The sequence below is a fragment of the Balaenoptera physalus genome (genome assembly GCF_965194825.1).
Source record: "Balaenoptera physalus genome assembly, chromosome: 20".
NCBI classification, from domain to species: Eukaryota; Metazoa; Chordata; class Mammalia; order Artiodactyla; family Balaenopteridae; genus Balaenoptera; species Balaenoptera physalus.
In genome coordinates this window covers 49,981,504-50,002,776 of record NC_138901.1, presented here as the reverse complement: position 1 = coordinate 50,002,776, position 21,273 = coordinate 49,981,504, and the positions used below count along the sequence as shown (strand labels likewise).

General features: G+C 36.3%; 1 protein-coding gene across 3 annotated transcripts in view; it reads right to left on the bottom strand.

Moving 5' to 3' along the window:
- NSRP1 (nuclear speckle splicing regulatory protein 1) overlaps nt 1–21,273 on the bottom strand; it is a 60,420-nt gene that overhangs the window by 13,299 nt on the left and 25,848 nt on the right. For all 3 annotated transcript variants that reach the window (XM_082443522.1, XM_082443524.1, XM_082443523.1), the window contains one exon: nt 3,013–3,069. In XM_082443522.1, the coding sequence (XP_082299648.1) occupies nt 3,013–3,069 (57 nt within the window). The remainder of the gene's footprint in view (nt 1–3,012; nt 3,070–21,273) is intronic.

The window sequence follows — 21,273 nt, the reverse complement described above, 5'->3', positions numbered from 1 at the left end:
AATATCCTTAATGAAATTTTAGTAAACCAAATGCAATGGAACATAAAAAGAATACTCTATACCTATGTTGTGTTTATATCATTTACGTGAAGTGATCATTACTGATTTTCTAAAGTTAAATTGATCTTTACTGGTATGAATATAGTTCACTCATGACTTTCAAAAAATAAAACACAACAACAAACAAAACCTCAAACCAAGACCAGAAAAGAACTTCCTTAGCTTGAAAACAGATATCTACCAAAGACCTACAGGAAATATTATTTTAATGATGACATATTAAAAGTTTTTCCAGTGAAATAGGGAATAAGATAATAACATTGACAACATCAGTTCTGTGCACCTGATGGCCAGATAAAAAAACTGATGGGAGAGGAGAAGAGGGGAGAGAATGGAAGGGGAGAAAAGAAAACAAAAGAAAAAAAAAAAAGAGAAGAGAAAAGAAGGACTTCCCTGGTGGCACAGTGGTTGGGAGTCCGCCTGCTGATGCAGGGGACATGGGTTCGAGCCCTGGTCCAGGAGGATCCCACATGCCGCGGAGCAACTAAGCCCATGTACCACAACTACTGAGCCTGTGCGCCACAACTGCTACTGTGGTGTGCCACGGCTACTGAGGCCCACGCGCCCGGAGCCTGTGCTCCACGACGGGAGAGGCTACTGCAGTGAGAGGCCTGCGCATTGCGGTGGGGGGTGCCCTCGTTCGCCGCAGCTGGAGAAAGCCTGTGCACAGCAGCGGAGACCCAACGCAGCCAAAGATAAATAAATAAAAAATAAAAAAAAATTTTAAAGAGGAAAGAAAAGAAAAGAAGAAAGGTCTAACAGATAAAGTACCCCATTTCTAAGAGTATTTTCTCTTAGATTTAGTAAATGCAATCAAGGTGGTATTCTTCATGATAAAAGTTAGTTTGAGATTAAAGCAGAAGACAAGAGTTGAATCATTCTAGTGGGGAAAATAAGGTGAAAGGTAGTATAGCAGCAGCAGGCAGGTGAGAGGTAGAAGAGCTGTAGCAGCATCCCCAATTTCCAGGCAAATTATGAAAAAGTCCCACTATCAGAAAAAGTGGATTTGAACAAGCCAGAGTTAAGAATAAAATTAGATTTGGGACTTATGCTTTAAGTGAATAAGAAAAGGCAACACAGGGACTTCCCTGGTGGCACAGTGGTTGGGACTCCACGCTCCCAGTGCAGGGGGTGGCCCTGGTTCGATCCCTGGTCAGGGAGCTAGATCCCACATGCATGTTGCAACTAAGGAGCCGGGTCAATCAAATTAATTAATTAATTTAAAAAAAAAAAAGGCAGCAAAAAAGAACACTAGAAAACAAGATACCTACATGACTTGGAGAAGTCACCAGACTCTCTAGAACTAATTCTCTCATCCATATAGTGAAGAAACTGAACTTGATAGTCTCTCTAAAATTCTGAGCTCTAAAATTCTAATTCAAAGCACTCCAACACTTATGCTAAAGAGTCAAAGTTTTTAATGTTATGTGTATATTAAATCATTTTGAGGCTGCTAAGTTACATGTTATATCTCATATGACACTAAGATATTATCTTAAAGTAACTAAAAACATAATTCTGTGCCCATTCCCCAAGGAGGCAGTAAAACACAGTGGCTAAAAGCTTGGGCTCTGCAATTTCACTGCCTGGGTTTGAACACAACTTGACCATTTACTAACTATGAGATCTCATCAAAGTCACATAAATCTTTTTTGCCTTCATTTCCTCAACTACAAAATAGAGATTATAAGAGCAATTATCCTAAAATAGGACTGCTGTAAGAATTAAAGATAACTCTTAGAAAGGAGTTGCCATAATGTCTGGCTCATAGAAAGTGCTTAACAAATTTATCCTTATGCAGGATTCTAGATACACAAGGGAAAAACAGGTGCCAAAAATTAAAGAAAATGTGGAGGAAAAGGAATTAAAATTGAAAAGAAAGGTACTTTGCCATTGTTTAATTTCATTATTTTCTACTGCAGCTAAATCTAAAATACACTGGTACAGTAGGAGAAAAATTACTAAACCTCCAGGCCTAGTTCTGTAATGAGCTGCGTGATCATGAGGGGTAACATCCTTTTGAAGTTTCAAACTTCCTTATCAGGACCACGGGCAGGTTTGTGAGAATTTTAAAAAGATAATGTATGTATAAAAGTACTTGGAAATACTATACAGTATACATAAATATAAGGTGCTAGCAAGTCTACCGAAAATCACCTGATATTCCCCTTCCTTGCTAGATGAGTTTGAAATAATTATAAAACTGTAAAATCATTTTGGTTGGGGCTTCCCTGGTGGCGCAGTGGTTGAGAATCTGCCTGCCAAGGAAGGGGACATGGGTTCGAGCCCTGGCCAGGGAAGATCCCACATGCCGTGGAGCAACTAAGCCTGTGTGCCACAGCTACTGAGCCTGCGCTCTAGAGCCCACAAGTCATAACTACTGAGCCCACGTGCCACAACTACTGAAGCCCACATGCCTAGAGCCCGTGCTCCACAACAAGAGAAGCCACCACAATGAGAAGCCTGCGCACCACAACGAAGAGTAGCCCCCGCTTGCCACAACCAGAGAAAGCCCGTACACAAAGACCCAACGCAGCCAAAAAATAACTAAATAAATAAATAAACAAATTTATTTTTTAAAAAAATCATTTTGGTTGATCTTTTGTTTTTTTTTTTAGCAAGTAATGTCATTAGCAGGAGTTATTAAACCATGTAATCCATCGTCAGACTAAGTCATCTGAAAGCAGAAATGGGTTTAATCTACAACACAGCAATAAGGAGCTAATTCTTCCCTGTGTTTTGCTCCTTTAAAATTTATACAAGAAATCTGAAATCTATGTAAATCAAGAAACATCTTATACATTTTCAGAAAACAAGTGTCAAGATAAAATTTTTCCTTATACACCCTTACTCTTTTTAGTCTCAGGTACCTAGACACCAAAACTGATACTTTAAAATGTGAGCTGAACTACTTACTTCACCAGATGCATTTAATTCACCCTTCTACCTTACCTGTTTCATTGCTTGCTTCTTAGCAGCTTCTCTCTGAAGGCTTTCACTCACGGAGGTCTATAAAACAGGAAAATGCTGTCACTGTTTCAACCAATTTACAACTTCTTTTCCAGTATTCTGGTTGGCAACGAGTCCCTTACTTATGGTTAAAAATAGAAAGATAATATTATGAATTAAATTAACATTTTCAAGGTCTTCACCCTAAACTTTAGGAAACGAATGAATCTTCATTATAAATCATCAGGGTGTAAGAGAAAATAAAATGGTACAGGACAAGATGAGGTAACATGGGTTTTCAGTTCCAGCTTCACCACTAAGTTGTTAAACTTCTATGGATTTCAATTTGCTTTGTGTACATATGTGAATGTGCGCGTGTTGAGTGTGGGAAAATTGGTCCCTTCCAATACTAAAATGGTATGATTCCCAGCAACAAAAAGCACATTATTTTAATATTCACCACTGAATATAGTATATCAAACTCTTAGTACATGCTGAAGGCTCAGGGACAGCCAGGACTATCTGTCGTTATTATCATTCAATAAATATGTACTGAAAAGCATACCATAACAGGCATTGTTCTAGCTCCTGAAGACAGCAGAAAAACAAGAACAGTCTCTGTGCTTGAGAGATAAATGGTCTGAAAGGGAAGACAAATAACTAAAAGAGATAATCACAATATAAATGTGACAGGCAATATAACAAAGGGATAAAAAAAGGGCTGCAGGAGAACAGAGCAGGAGACTAAATGTATAAGGAATCAAGAAAGCCTTCCCAAAAGAGATATGACATTAGACCTCAATCAAAAGGAATTTCAGAGAAGACAAGAAGAGTACAGAAAGTAGTAACCACATGGGCAAAAGTAAAGACTTGCAGCTAAGAAAAGAAATATAATTAGAATACTTAGGAAAAACTGTTCCCTTAAAAGTATAAGGCCTTGTAAATATACTAACCAACAATGAAATGTACACACTAAAGGGGTGCATTTTATGGTGTGTAAATTATACCTTAAAAAAAAAAGACTACTAATGAATTATAGTTCTCTAGCCTATTGACATTTGCTATTTCCAGCTGTATAGTATCAACTGGTGCATCCTTTGTTTTCCATGGCAACAAACAGAACAAAATAAACCTATTTCTAGTTTTCTATGACCATGCAGATGAATAAAGTTAACACACAAAAGCCAGACAATAATAACAGAATACTTACTTAATAAATTAAAAGAAGTGTACAGGCAGAGACTAAGTTTTACTTTAGGTGACAGTAAATTGACTCCAACTAGAGGAAGAGATGTTGATAACAAAAATAATAATAGTAGCTAACATCTATAGAGCCAGGTGCTATCATGCTAAGTTTATTACTTGTGTATTACATGTATTACTCATTTAATTCAAATGTCCCTGTTATGTAATATGACACATTTTTCACTCATTAGAATATAAATTTTAAACATGAAAATATTAAATATTCTAGTAAGTATATCTCATGAAATTCTAATGCATTTTGTTTGTTTGTTTGTTTTTTCACGGCTTGTGGGATTTTAGTTCCCCGAGCAGGGATCAAGCCCGCGCCCCACCAGTGGAAGCACCAAGTCCTAACCACTGGACCACCAGCGAATTCCCTCCAATGCATTTTTATGTCTCAGTCTTTCTAATTAGTGTATACTAAATATATTTTTCTTGATCATTGAGTCAGTAATGTCCTCAGGATTGACTAAAAGAGTAAATCCCCAAATGCTGGACTTTTACTTATTTTTATTACTTTTTCCCACCTCTCCTCCAGTCAGTCACAGTTCACAGGCTGTTACTTTCAAACTGGTTGCTTCAACCTGAACTACTGAATTTGAAAAAACAAAACACAAGTCTATGACTTTTTAGACTTTTATATAATGTAGAATAAGCAGACTGGGAAGGGCCTTCCAATGTAAAGTATATATACTTTGAAATATCTCAAGAGACTTTGTTTTCATGCTTATAGCTGTTTAGAAGGATGAAGTCTGACCTTTGAAAAACATCAGTTGTTATTACTTACGGGGTTGATAACATATGGAGAGAGTAATTTTACAGATCCTGTCCACCAACTTATATCCCTGGAATTCCAAGAGCATCAGTGGATAAAGAGGTAATTCTGAACCTACGGTGAAAAACTCAGGGAGGACTGTCTCCTTTTGAAGTTCATGTCTCAGTTTTCTAGCTAAAGGAACTCTAACAATGATTATTAGTGGTGATGGCTAAAATGTCAACAACCTGTTTAAATACATACACACAAAAAACTAAAAATGAAAATAGTAGCAATAAAACTTTTGCTTCAGTAATAGTGATCCTATATAAAAATCAGTAAATGTATTAAATGACATTTTAATCTTTATCTTCTACATAACAAACATAAGAAACTGTAGTCTAGATTCATACTGGAGACAAAATAACTGGTAAAATTAAACACAAGAGCAATAAGATTTTATATTTTAAAGGTCAAGTCTTTCTAAGTTTTAAGAGATATCCTTAAATTAAAATACCAATACAAATGTTAAGACAACTTTTAATTTAGTCTGGTTTCCATGAAAAAGGATATGCAAGAGAAGAAAAAAATGAGAAAAGCAGGTTGTCCTGCATAAGTCAGGGAAGGTTTCACCTTATTGAACTCAGCAAGAAACAGATTTCATACATGTGCCCTATGAATAAAACAAAACTAAAATATGTAATAACTGCCAACATGTCAGCCTCTAACTTTTAGAGTTCCTATACTGCATGGCATAAGGGGGAAGTACAGAATAACGGTCAAAAGTGTAGGCTCAGGAATATGACTGACTTTCAAACTATTCCCTCTCTCTTACTAGCTGTATTATTTCAGATATGTTATTCATCTATATAATAGTACCTATCTCACTAGGTTGTTTTGAGGATTAAATGAGATAACATGTAAAAAGTACTTGACAAGTATGTGGCTTATGCAAGTGCTCAGTAAAGGTTAGCTATCATTACTACCATTATTATTACTATGCTCGTATTTAAGAACATTTTGGGCTGAAGAAATGTTTATACTTAAACAAATTAAAATTAAGTTATGTGAAAACAGTAGTTATAAGTTTTTTTCCCTTGGAGTATTACAGTTAAACCAAAGTGTTCACCAGAAAAGCATGTACACTATGTTCCACTTTATAGTATATTTATCAGTGTGTTTAATAAACATAAGATTGGCTTACTTGAAGTTGGACAATATGATTCAATTTGCATCTACTGAAATAGAAGAGTCTATCCTGTTGAATATTTAAAAGGCTGTACATGTTTTCTTTTGTGTGTTAAGATTCCTTAAGGTTTCATACTGAGTACACCAAAACACAGGAAAATAGAGGATGCAAACATTTGAATCCTTTACTAGCCATGGGAGCTATGGCAGAGCTAGAAATGGGTTTTCTAGAACTAAGAGTGGTTTTACAAGCAACTATAAATGAAAATACATTGCCCCAAAGCATGAGATTAGAAAGAACTCTTCTTTTTGAGAGAGTCCTCTGTTGTGCTGCTGTAATAATCATTGGATGATGGGAGGTGATAGCAAGGAATGACCAAATGAATGGACATCCTCCTTTAATAACTGCCCGGTTTGGGGTGGGAGTTCTTGTTAAAGAAATATATTTTTTTAAACTTTATTTTGAAGTAATTATAAATTCACTGGAAGTTGCAAAGAAATGTACAAGAAGGTCCTTCACCCAGCACCCCCCCCCCCCCGCAATGTGAGCATTTTGCATAACGAGTAAAATACCAACACCAGGAAACAGACTTTGGTATAAACCACAAAGCTTATTCAGATTTCACCAGTTTTACATGCAAAATCTGTGTATGTGTATAGCTCTATGCTATTTTATGACATGTATAAATAGTTTCGTGTAACTGTCACCACAATCAAGATACTTAACTGTAACATCACCACAATATTCCTTAGTGCTACCCTTTTATAGCCATACCCACCTCTCCTCCCCTCCCCACCCCCATCCTTAATCACTGGCAACCACTAATCTGTTCTCTATCTCTATAATTATGTTACTTCAAGAATGTAACATGTTAAATAAATGGAATCATTTCTCCCCTCCCCACCCCCATCCTTAATCACTGGCAACCACTAATCTGTTCTCTATCTCTATAATTATGTTACTTCAAGAATGTAACATGTTAAATAAATGGAATCATTTTGAGACTAGCTTTTTTCACTCAGCATTATTTTAAAGGAATGTATTTTGCTTAGTACAGATATTACAAAACACTTCAGTTCTTGCCACAAAATATTCTAGCCTGCAAGTGACCTAAGGAAATATAGCTGTTAAAAACTGATGATGGGGGCTTCCTGGTGGCGCAGTGGTTAAGAATCCACCTGCCAATGCAGGGGACACGGGTTTGATCCCTGGTCCGGGAAGATCCCACATGCTGCGGAGCAACTAAGCCTGTGTGCCACAACTACTGAGCCTGTGCTCTAGAGCCCGCGAGCTGCAGCTACTGAGCCCACGTTCCACAACTACTGAAGCCCGCATGCCTAGAGCCCGTGCTCCGCAACAAGAGAAGCCACCGCAACGAAGAGCAGCCCCTGCTCGCCGCAAATGGAGAAAGCCCACGCACAGTAACGAAGACCCAATGCAGCCAAAGATAAATAAATAAATATTTAAAAAAAAACAAAAAACAAACTGATGATGGAGGCTGAATATGACCAAACCACAATACTGTCATTAACTGATTAGTTTCCAAATTAGCAGGTAGGCAATTATCTTAATTCTATGTCTGAAGACTTCACAGAGCAATAAGAGTATTCATTAATGGTGCCTTCTAATAAAACCACAAATTATCATCAGTTTTAAATTTAGGAAGACAAAGGGGCTTTATCTTACATTTAAAAAAAATTCAATTTATAAATTGGGTCAAATACAAACTTTTTTTTGAGGGGGAGTCACACACAGCATGCGGGATCTTAGCCTGCGTCCCCTGCAGTGGAAGTACGGAGTCTTAACCACTGGACCACCAGAGAAGTCCTGAAATGTAAACATTTTGACTGTCCTAAAAGCACAAAAACTACTGTATTACACTGGTGTTTCAAAATGTTTAGGTTCTCTACCAAAAATCTCAGGGAAATACCCTTTAAAAAACCTGTAGTAGCTCCCTGAAAATGTTTGGACTTAATTGAACAAACATGTTCAGAGAACCCAGTATGTGTATAGCACTAAAAGTGGAGGAGGAGCCATATTTGGTCAACATCTTAATTTTTTATGTCTAATCTAAGAGTTGGTACACTTACATTAGCTTTAATTCCAAATAAGAAATGAACATGCAGAAAAAGAATATAAAAACCTGGTCCATTTTATATATACAACAATTCTTTCTCTCTCTACAGACACACACACGCACACACACTATTATAAAGGGTAAAGATGCGATCATCAAGTATAAGCTCCATGATTGCAGAATTAAGGAGAACACTGCAACTGGATTTTCTTAGTCTTTATTACCTCCATTGTTCTTGTAGAGAATAAAAACTATTTACTAGTGTTTTGTTTCATTAAATTGCAGTCAGATATGACATGACTAAAAGGGAGACTGTTTTAAAAATCTTTCCAGTTAGCTCAGATAAATGGAAGAGAAAGCATATGGTTGTGCAGCACCTTTCTTCCACCACTACTGGGTTGCCTCCTGGGCTGTGGTAACAATCAGAAGAGAAATGGCTCTGTATGTATTACTGGAACTCCTTCATCAATACACAAAATATAGTTTAATGACACTGGGGAAAAATTACAGATACTGGACCATTATTTATATTATTAAATTATCTTTCTCCAGTCATAAATTCTTTTTAATTAAATGAAAATTCAGAAAAGGGTTGGTTTTTTTTTTTTTACAGAAACTAATCTGTTATCCCATAACTAATAAACCACAAAGGGAAAAAAAAAATTACCTATGGGCTTCTTTCTGAAAAAAGAGGTTTACCTATCTACTTATCCAAAACAGATCTCAGTTAAAGAAAAAACAGTTCAAGAATCAATCCTTCCTTGGGCTTCCTTGGTGGCGCAGTAATTAAGAATCTGCCTGCCAACGCAAGGGACACAGGTTTGTGCCCTCTCCCGGGAAGATACCACATGCTGCGGAGCAACTAAGCCCGTATGCCACAACTACTGAGCCTGAGCTCTAGAGCCCGCAAGCCACAACTACTGAGCCCACGTGCCACAACTATTGAAGCCTGCGCACCTAGAGCCCATGATCCGCAACAAGAGAAGCCACGACAGAAGCCCACGCACCACAACGAAGAGTAGCCCCCCCTCACCGCAACTAGAGAAAGCCCGCGCATAGCAACGAAGACCCAACACAGCCAAAAAGAATAAAAATAATTTATTTATTTATTTATTTAAAAAATCAATCCTTCCTTAAATGGCTTATGGCTACAATCTTCTGTTGTGCTCTTAGAACTTAGAAATGAAAAATTCCTGTTCTTTTTCTTTAAACCTAGCAACAGATCATTTATTAAAGGTCTTACAACTCAGTAATCTGTATTATGGGCTTTATTTGTCGACATTCACATGACTCTTTTAAGTACAAAGCCTGTTTAAGAGTTGTGAAAAATACAGAAAATTTTTATTATATAAACTCAGACAGAAAAACATGTGGCTCTGAACAGAAAATTTCGAAATGAGAAAATATAAATGACCATTAACTATATGAAAAAATGTTCAGGGCTTCCCTGGTGGCGCAGTGGTTGAGAATCTGCCTGCCAATGCAGGCGACACGGGTTCAAGCCCTGGTCTGGGAAGATCCCACATGCCGCGGAGCAACTGGGCCCGTGAGCCACAACTACTGAGCCTGCGCGTCTGGAGCCTGTGCTCCGCAACAAGAGAGGCCGCGATAGTGAGAGGCCCGCGCATCGCGATGAAGAGTGGCCCCCACTTGCCGCGACTAGAGAAAGCCCTTGCACAGAAACGAAGACCCAACACAGCCAAAAATAAATAATAAATTAATTTTTTAAAAAAAGTTCAATCTTACCAATAACTAAAAAGATGAAAATGAAAATACTAACTTTAATCACTTATCAAATTGGTAAAGATTTTTTAAATGATATCATCCAATACTGGCAAGGTAATGAACAAAGATATACTCCTGCATTGTGAAAATGTGAAATAGTTTCAATTTAGCAAAATGTATCAAGAGAGCCTGAAAAATATCCATTTCTTTTGATCCAGTAATTCCACTTACAGTTTATTCTAAGGACATAAAAAAAGATGCACAAAAAGATTTAGGTACTATGATATTCACTGTGTTATATAATGGGATATCTAGTCACATTAGTGAAAAACTTTGAACAAAATAAGATTGGTTAAATAAGTGTATACTCTTCAACAGAAAGTTTTGTAGCCAATTGAAAATCTGTTTTCAGCAACATTTAATGGTATGGGGAAACTTTAAGGCTACATGCATACTAGTCCTTGTTCACTACTCAAGAAGCCACCAGATAATCATTCCCTCTCATACTATGGCCACACTGCTTCTTGCGTATTTTACCTTGACTCAAACCTCCCCATATCCTCATCCTCTCTGATGAACTTCTCTTTCACTTCGACTAAAAACTGGCTTTTCCCTAAAGACATCTTTCATTTGAGGCTGCTCATGGCTCATATACCCTGTACTTCAGATTAGGAGGCTGTGTCTCCTCCTGATTCTAGTCTCATACACTGTAGGTAAAAATCCCTGTTCCTTTGAAGCTCATGCTATATGATATATGACTATGTTACCCTTACCCCTCTCTTCTCTCAATTCATGAACCCTTTATTACTTACTATCCCTGACATCTTGAGCTCAGTCTTCCTCTCTAACTTTACATCGTGCCATCACCCTGGCATGCCATCATCATCCCAGATAATGCATACAACAAACACTAACCTTTTCCTCATCTCCACTTATGTTTTAAAGGTTTTTAAGTCTCCCTTTTAGTCATATCATATCTGTCTGACTGTAGTTTAATGACTGTTTCCTCTCTACTTCAGCCACCCTCTCTCACAGTCACTCTTGTTACTACCTGCAACTGCCCCAGCTCTGAAACTATAAACTTGTGCAACCCACCTGATAACCACCACCACTCTTCTAACTATATTCCACTGAACATAAGATGTGCATTATTTCACATTTTAACATTGCTGAAATCCGAATACACCTTACAATCAGTGGCATCACTGAATTACTGTCAAACCAGAGGTATTCTTAATACTTTAGTTGATACTACTGCTTGCATGTGTGAATATTAAAAGTATCAGCATCAAAACTTGTAGAATGAGCATCATTGAATGCTGATGTAGCATTTCTTAAAATTATGCAATTTTGTGGAGATAATTTACTTTTGACTCCCACTTGGGATTATTACTTAACATGCCTACCTTCACCACCTCCAAACACCCTCCTTATAAACGTCAAGTTTGATGTCAGAGAGAATGATATAGTGTGGAAAAACATTGTCTGAGTGAAAAAGTGAGTCCAAAAAATACTATATATGAAAAAGTTTTAAGAATTCCTTAACCAATTAATTTCGCTTATATTTTGTTTTATGTATGTATAAGAGTAACCTAAATTAAAAAATTTGTATCTAATTTAGACTAAAAGAAGCCTTTCAATATTGTATCGTGTACTAAATATATAATTAAAATTCTAAGTGACAGGAAAGACTGTCATATTTAATCGACAGTGTTCTTTTTCTCTTAGTGGTACATAAAATAACAGTGCAACCTACAATGTTTTCGATTCAATGAAATACAGTAGCTCTCTTGATCATTTATTTCCACCGTATCCTTTCTTTTATCCTATGGATGCCCCTGATCCCTTGATTCTTCTATTTTCTATTAGAATCTTTATAGTAGTAAATCTTCAACTACTCTTGCCAACAATCTTAACTCCTTTGCTATACTGTCTATCTTCTGTTACTCATTTGACAAACCCAAGTCCTGAATCAATCCAACCATCTGCTGTCTATATTAGGCCTGCCAAGCACTTCCGTAAAATGTAATTTCTTAGTTTCTAATTGTAATTGGGCCCTAATGCTACCTACCAATTCTTCTTTTTCATTAGTCAAGTCTATCTTCTTTCTCTACCAGCTATATCCAGGCCTCCTCTCTTTTTTTTTTTTTTTTTTAAATTAATTAATTAATTTATTTATTTTTGGCTGTGTTGGGTCTTCATTTCTGTGCGAGGGCTTTCTCTAGTTGCAGAGAGCGGGGGCCACTCTTCATCGCGGTGCGCGGGCCTCTCACTATTGCAGCCTCTCTTGTTGCGGAGCACAGGCTCCAGATGCGCAGGCTCAGTAGTTGTGGCACACGGGCTTAGTTGCTCCGCGGCATGTGGGATCTTCCCAGACCAGGGCTTGAATCTGTGTCCCCTGCATTGGCAGGCAGATTCTCAACCACTGCGCCACCAGGGAAGCCCCCTCCTCTCTTTTTAAACCTCCTAGTCTTTGTCAACTCCCTGTACACACATTACCTAAGATTACTGCCACCTTTCAAAACTATTATGAAAAATTATTTTGCACAAAAAAGTACAAAAAATAACACCTATGAATTCATTATCCAGCCTAACAAACAGAACATTATCAGTACACCTGAAGTCCCTATATATCCTTCCCTAATCCCATCTCCTACCCTTTCCACCCTGAATTTTGTTTACAGTCTCCTTGATTTTTTTTTAATAGTTTTGCTACATAGATATTGAAGGGGCTCATGACATGCTACCCCAAAATATGCTGCTTTGGCATATTGATTATTTTGAGTTAAAGACACCTGAAAAACAGCAGATGCAAGGACACTCTGACCTTCCTTTTTCTTCCTAAAAGCAGGAGATAAAATTCCCATGTGAAAGGTGCCTTCCCTGTACTAGGAGTTAGAAAAATTCTTATCACCAGAGATGGGGAGTCAAAGCCAGAAAAATTCTTATCACCAGAGATGGGGAGTCAAAGCCAGGAGAAATCTATACAAACAGACATTGTTAGAATAACTCTATCTTTCTTTAGTCTCCCCCAAATTTTACTTTTCCACAATTGCTACTCTTTGTTAACCTACTATATAAGCACTTAGGCCTACTCACTTCTTTGGGTTTTCATTTTTTCTTGTGAGGGCTCCCATATATGTGTAAAAGAACTTCATATGCTTTTCTCCTGCTCATCTGTCTTTACGTCAGCCCCAGCCAGAGTCTCTAGTAGAATGAAGGAGTATCTTACATCCTTCTACAGTATACCTCTCCAAATGATGTTTTACTTTACAGAAACTGAACTTGTATCCATTCCTCTGCTGATGAACATTTATTTGCGTTTCCTTTGTTTTTGTTTTTGCAAACAAAGAAGCTATGAACATTGTTGTGCATGTGTCCTGATACACATGTGTAACCATTTAGGAGAACTGCTACACTGTAGGAGATATATCTTCAACGTCACTAAATACTGACAAATTATTCTCCAAAGTAGTCTAACCAATTCACACTCCCACCTACCATGTATAAATTCCCACTACTCTATCCTTGTGAACATTTTATATTGTGGAACATTTTATTCTCTAGGCAATTTTATGGGCATAAAATGATTTTGTTTTGCATTTCCTTTATTATTGAGGCTGAATTATATATTCATATAATTTATATATTTTTCATATATTTTTTAGTCATATTCATGTCTTTTGTACATTTTTCTATTTGGGTTCTCTTGTTTTCTTAATGATTTGTTGGAGTTCTTGGTATACTCTGGACAATAATCTTTTCTTATTTTTATGGTTGCAAATATCTTTCCCCTATGGCTTGTGTTTTCCCTTTTTAAATGACACCTATGATATTGGCATCTTTGAAGAGAAACATCATATAGGAACTCCTATAAACTCCCTCTCACAAAACCTAAAAACCTTGTGTGTCAGGACCCATGCTCAAATCTCTCCTATATGAAAACAAAGATTCCCTTCCCCCTGACCCCACTGTCCCTATAGCCACCGTAAGAATACTGGCATCCCATAAGAGCCAAAGTGGTCTACCCTTGTTGCCTCTATCCACATACATTCCTCAACCCCAGCGCAACCTGGCCTCTGTCCCTACCACTCTACTGAAATCGTTCTAAAACCTTTGTTGTTAAACCTAATCCATAGTTTTGATATTTATCTTATTTGACCTCTCAGAAGTATCTGACTTAGTTGATCCTGGCCTTGCTTTAAACTCCCTCAAGCTCATTTGTTATTAGTTCCTCTCTCTCTTTTTATGCTCCATTCTTTTTTTTTTAATTGAGGTAACATTGGTTTATAACATTATACATGTATTGTATATGTAAATACAACATTCTATTTAGACTTCTGTATACACTACAGTGTTTATGATCCATTCTTAATTAGCTACTTTCATTCTCTTGAACACACCATGTCCTCTTTCAACTTCAGGACTTTGTGTATCTAACTCCCTCTGCTTGGATAAGTGACTTATCCTTCTAGTCTTGGCCTCCTTCAGGAAATCTTCCCTGACTCAAAGAATGTGTTAGATATTTGTACCCTCCTAGGTACATCTATATTTTCTCATTTTACTTATCATTCTATACTGAAGTTGTCATTTTACTTAGCTGTACCCCCTATTGACTAAAAGTTTCATAAGGACAGGGACATTGTCCATCTTTGAACACTTCTGTAACTTCACAAACTGGCAACATGACCAGCACATAAGTATTTGATAAATAAGTAAGTGTTCAATTTATGGTTGTATTTTCCACTACTATCACATTTTCTATGTGTGATATTACAAGCTTTAAAAATTTGCTCAGCCTCTGATCCAGCAATTCTACTTCAAGAATTCATCCCTAGGAAATAATCTCAAATGTGTACAAGAATGCCTTGCGGGATAATGGAATTTGTAAAATCAAAAACCTGGTAACCACTCTAAGATTCAACAACAGAATGGTTAAATTATGGTTTATTCATATAACGGAATGTGATATGACCATCTAAAATGATACTGCACATCTATTTAGTATTTAAAATATATATACATATTCTTCAACCAAGAAGTGTCATTATGGAAATATGTCATTGAAATAAAAGCACCAGAGTATTAAAAAAAAAATTGAAATGTCCAACAATAAGAAAACAGCTGAATAAATTATGGTCCAAATATACTATAAAATATTATGGAGCTGCTGTCCAAACGTGTACAGTGGTTACTTCTGAGTGATGGGATTAACAGTACTTTTAATTTTTCTTTCATACTTTTCTGTATTTTCTAATTGGTCTATAATGACTACGTATTTTTATATAACAATAAGTTATTCTGATTTATTAAGTAAACAGAAGTTATTCTAATTTATTAATTAACAAAAGCATCTTTAAGAGCCTACTCAGAACTGAAAGTTAATTATGCTTAGTATCTTGACCAGATTTGCAGAATAGGAAGTGCCATCTGCCTTTGTGTGGTCAAAATTTCTAATTCCACACCTTCAGCCAGTTAGTATTTAATGTTGGTTAGGTCACTCTATGCCCAACACCAAGAAAGAGTTGAGAATATACTCTACCTTTTAAAGAACTGACCATTTAGTTAAGGAAACAATTAAACAACTAATACTTTTATACAACTAAAGAGCAATCAATACCAACCTAATGGCATTTATTCATTCATTTAAAAATTTATGGAGCATATGCCATGTGCAAGGCACTATTTAAGGTGTTGGAGGAAAAATTATAAACAAAAACCCCTGCCCTCAATGAGCTTATAAGGGAACAGACAATAAACAGACAGACAAAATTTATGTCAGATATGTTACGTTCTATGCAGAAAAATAAATTAAAGAAGAGTAGAGGCAGGAGTGGACTGAATCTGAAATAGGATCTTCGAGGAAGGTCTCAATGAGAACATACCATTTGAACCAAGACCAGTAAAAGATGAGAAAACAAGTCACAATGAGATCTGGAGAAGAGCTTTTCAGGCACAGAGAATAGGCAAGAACATACCAGATATGTCCAAGGAGGAAGGCAAGGATGGAACAGTGAGTGAAGAAACAAACTCTAAGTATTAGAGTTCAGGGAAAGGAAAATCATGGTCTGAGAGAATCAAAGAATCATCTATGGAGGAAGAAGGATGAGGTCAAATTTAGAAAGATGGATAACAGTGAAAAAAGATTGTGGGGACTTCCCTGGTGGTCCAGTGGTTGAGAATCCGCCTTCCAATGCAGGGGACGTGGGTTTGATCCCTGGTTGGGGAACTAAGATTCCACATGCCATACGGCAACTAAGCCCGTGCGCTCTAGAGCCTGTGCATCACAACTAGAGAGCCCGCGAGCCACAATGAAAGATCCCGCATGCCACAACAAAGATCCTGCGTGCTGCAACTAAGACTCAGTGCAGCCAAACAAACAAATAAATAAATAAATAGATTGTATTATATAGAGGAAACCCCAATAGGAAATACAATGACATAAACACGGCAATAAAGAATGTAGAGATCAGGAATTCCCTGGTGGTCCAGTCATTAGGACTCTGAGCTTCCACTGCCTGGGCCCAGGTTCAAACTCTGGTCAGGGAACTAAGATCCTGCAAGATGGGTGGAATGCCAAAAAACAAAACAAAACAAAACAAAAAAACCCAAGGATGCAGAAATCAATATGATTATAGCAAATGACTTCTATTTGGGTGTTAAGAACTAAAGTTGGACTAAGACCATGTTATGAAAACAGCTGGAACTCTGAAAGTGATACAAAGACAAAAAAGAATTATTAGAGTTTTTTTTAAGCTAATGAAAAAGTAATTTAGAAAAATGATCTGGAATCAATGCCATATGGTTAATAAGGAGATTCAGGGCACGGGGTTTACAAGACTACAGTAGGTGGGAATGGACAGAAAGGGTAAATCTAGGCAATATTCTAAAAGAAAAAGAACTTGGCAACAGATAGAAGGAATGTAGAAAATGGAATCAAACATGGTATTAAAGTTTCTAAGCTAGGAGACTGCAGAAATAGTGATGAGAAGTGGAATGATATGTATGTTACAGAAAGATCATTTCATCCAGAGCTGTTTTTAAAATGGTTTTAAATTAAACAAAAAATTATATTCCCTATCCAAAAGATATGAATTGTATTTTCTGAAGTATTATTATAATAGTTTGCCCGTTGACAACTCACATCTCACATAAAGGACGCGATCCTCATAATTTTACCTCCTTAAAAATACCTTATTGCATCATAAATGGAGAATTTTCTGGTTTGTTCTACATTTTTCTCTAATATCTAAACATATAAGGTTCTGAACAGGCAAAGAACCTAAAAGTGCATTCATTTGAAACAATTCCTTAAGAAAGCAAATTTCAAATCAGTGGGAAAATGATAGACTATTTAATAAATGGTGTGGAGACAACTATCCAGCCTTTTGAAAAAAAAAAAACAACAAAAAAAAACAATTAAAACTGATACCTTCCTCACACCTCATTCCTTATAACAAACATCAAAATACACTCCAGGTGTTATTAAACATTTAAATGCAAACACAAGTTGCAAAACATTAAGAAGAGAATAAAATTTTACTCAAAGGTAAAACAACAGTATGTCTGTACAAAGGAGGCAGAACAATTATAATTCTCATATACCAATAGTGGAAATGTAAAATGGTACAACAACTTTGGAAAAGAATTTAGCAATTTCTTTTTTCTTTTTGGCCACGCTGCACAGCATGTGGGATCTTAGTTCCCCTACCAGGTATCGAACCCGTGCCCCCCAACAGTGGAAGCACAGCCTCTTAACCACTGGACTGCCAGGGAAGTCCCCAGAATTTAGCAGTTTCTTAAAAAGTTACACCTACCATGTGACCATTTCATGCCTAGGTTTTACCCAAGAGAAATGAAAGCATAACTCTATACAGACTTGTACACAAATGTTCATAGCCATTTTACCTGTAATAGCCAAAAACTGGAAACAATCCAAATGATCAATAGTGACTAAACAAACAAGTTGTAGTATATTCATACAAAGGAATACTACTCAGCAAGAAAAAAGGAACAGACTACTGAAACACAATGTGAGTTAATCTCAAAACAGTTATGCTGAAAGAAGCCAGACACCCCTCACCCCCATCCAAGGTACACGGTGCATGATTCCATTTATATAAATTTTACAAAATGAAAACTATAGTGATACAAAGCAGATCAGTAGCTGCCTGGGGGTTGGTGTGTGTGAGAAGGGGCAGAAAGGAGAAATTACAAAGGGGCATGGGGAAACTTTTGAGTGCGATAGATGCTCACTGTCTTTGTTGCAGAGCAGTTTCAAGGTATAAACTTAGGTCAAAACTTAGCAAATTGTACACTTTAAATAAGTGCATGTATATGTCAATTATTCCTCAATAAAGGTATTTTTTTAAAGTAAAATAATGTCAGGCCATATGCTGAAAACTGTGGACTATTTACCTCTGGCGGGTAATTTTAAATAGAAAAAATGATATAGTAACAATAATTTTAAAATAAAATGAGCTGTGGTTATCACGACTCATATACTGGGGAGGAGGAAGAGATGATTTGAACCAGTGACAGGGCTGACAGGTGTTTTACAAAACCAGATGCAAAGAAGCCTCAATGAATTAACCTCAGGAAGAAGAGAAGTGAGGGCATATTTAGAAACCAAAGCCAAGAATCAAAATATGCCAAGCCAAGTACATATGAGGACAGGTGCAGAGAAAATTCAGAGGCAGGAATCTGGTAGCAAAGGCAAATTATGATGCAACAGATGAACAGACTGACAGAGACAAACTAAAGAGCACAGTCCAAGTATATAAAGCAAATCATTCCTGGAATGCATAAACAAACTATGGTTTAAGGCTGACTTTAAGAACAGAAAGCAGGCAGCAAAAACAGGTGAAGCTAGAGAATGGTTAGAGTCAAGTACACTGCAGAATAAACAAAAGAAGCAAAGCTATGCACGAGAATAGGAGCTCACACAAAATTCTTCTCAAAGTAAGGCTGGATGCTCCATTTGGCTTTTATTCCTGGTGGCTCAATGAGAAATGGCCCTAATTCTAACAAAACACCCTTAATAGTTTCTGAAATTTTAAATTCTCCCAGAAGTGAAGATATTTTAGTTTTAACTTGAATTGTCTATAAATTCACTTTCATAATGTACAATAAAAAGCTCCTTGAGAGCAAAGATTGTCCTGTTCAGCCTTTTATTTACTAACAGGAGTTCAGTATTTTCTACACATCAGATGCTCAAATAATGATGGTTAAAAGTGTTGAACAAGAAAACCATTAAAATATATACATATTATTTTTATTGAAATCTCCATTATCTACTTTCTGAATTACCACTTAATAATATCCTAAACCAGTCTCCTTCCATTGCACAGGCCCTCCCTATGTTCTTTACCACTGCCAACAGAATATGTGATCCCTAAATACAAAACTAGTAAAAAAAATAAATAAATAAACACTCATGAAATCAAAAGCCACATATATAAAATTTTTAGAATTAGTCATACTCAGCTTTCAATTCTTGGTAAGAAATTAAGACAGGCTCTCTTTCTCTGAAGATGTTCTACAGGTGACAGAGGTTGGACATGAGAAAAAATATAAAAGCTGTGGGGAAAAAAATGCCTGGGGAAAAAAAAGCTGACTTGTCTGGACAGAGGGAGGGCAGAGTAGCAAACCACAGTTAAAGAGGATAGGGCATACAACTTAGGGGTTGGATGATGGAAAGCTTTTCAGAAATGTTCTTTGTCTCCCCAGAGGCAAAAAAAGCAACTGTTCTGAGGTAATGTCAGAGCAGCACCCCAATCTTTAAACTTCCCCATGGGAGTCTGTTCTCAAATAAAGAGCAACTCTGATGTAGTTACTGGGAAGTGCCCTGAGGGATATGGTTACTTGGTGGATACAGCAAAGGGAAGCCTAGGATTAACATCATAGGCTCTCTGTCCTGAGGTTCTTCTTCCTTTCTCTGGACCTTACCATTCCTCCCAAACATATTACCATCAAAATTATGTGGCTGATAATCCCAATGGAAAATATGTTCATGAAAGAAAAATAATAATCCAGCATTGGGGAAGTATAAGGATTATAAAAATCTTTCTGAAGATTAAAAAAGACAAAAGAACTGAATGATATACATTAAAAAGAACCAGATTAATGAACCAGACAGAATATAAATTTTAAATGACCATAATACATATCCTCAGAAATAAGAGAGAGAACACTGGCAACATGAAGCAGAATAACAGTTTTTAAAAAGAAACAATTTGAAATAATGTATATAGAAAATACAGTTAAAATAAAAATATTAAGAGATGGGTGAATGGATTAAAAGATATGGCTCTAAAATGTTTTAGTGAGCTAGAATTACTAGGGTGAGAAATGCTCCTGGAACATATGAAGAAGGGATAAGGAGATTTTTTTAAAAAGATACAGAGATATGAGAGGTAGAAGTATCAACATTCATAAAAATTAAAGACAAAGAAGACATATAAACTAAACAGATTGAAAGAAACATCTGAATGACTGAGGCTTTTCAAGAATTAAAGAAAAAAAAAGTCAAACTGAACAGACTGTGAATGCCAAAGAGAACAGAAAATAAATAAAAAACATATACATACACAACACCTTGATACATTATAATGAAATTTAAGACAATCAAAGACAAAGGAAAATTCTAAAAGCTTCTAACAAGAAAGAATAGATCATCTATAAAGGAATAAGATCAGAATGACCTCAGACACCTCATCAGCCACACAAGATTTAAGAATAAGTAATTCTTAAAATTACTGGGTGGAGTAATTTTAAAGTGTTGATGGAAAAAACTTCAAACCAAAAAGTTTATATCCAGATAAACTAGCATCAAAAGCAAAGATATTTTAAGCACACAAAGTCTCAGAAGATTTGCCACATAAAGGCTCTCTCTGAAAATATGCATTAAGGGAACTATTCCCAATAAGAATGATATTGTGAGATTAAGTAAAACTTAATATTATCTTTAAAAATGAGCAAAAAGATAACCAAAATGATCCAGAACTAAAAATCTAGAGCAGCTCTATACAACAGAACTTTCTGAAATAACTCAAATGTTCTATACTTGTTGCCCAATATGGTACCTACTAGTCACATGTGGCTATTGTGCATGTGGAATGTAACTAGAGTGACAAAATTTTAAACTTAAATTTTATTTAAGTTTAAAATTAAAAGTTTCTATGACTAGTGGCTACCATATTAGCACAGATCTAGAGTAGGAGTCAGCAAATTTTCTCTTTAAGGCCCAGATGGTGAATATTTTAGACTTGTGGC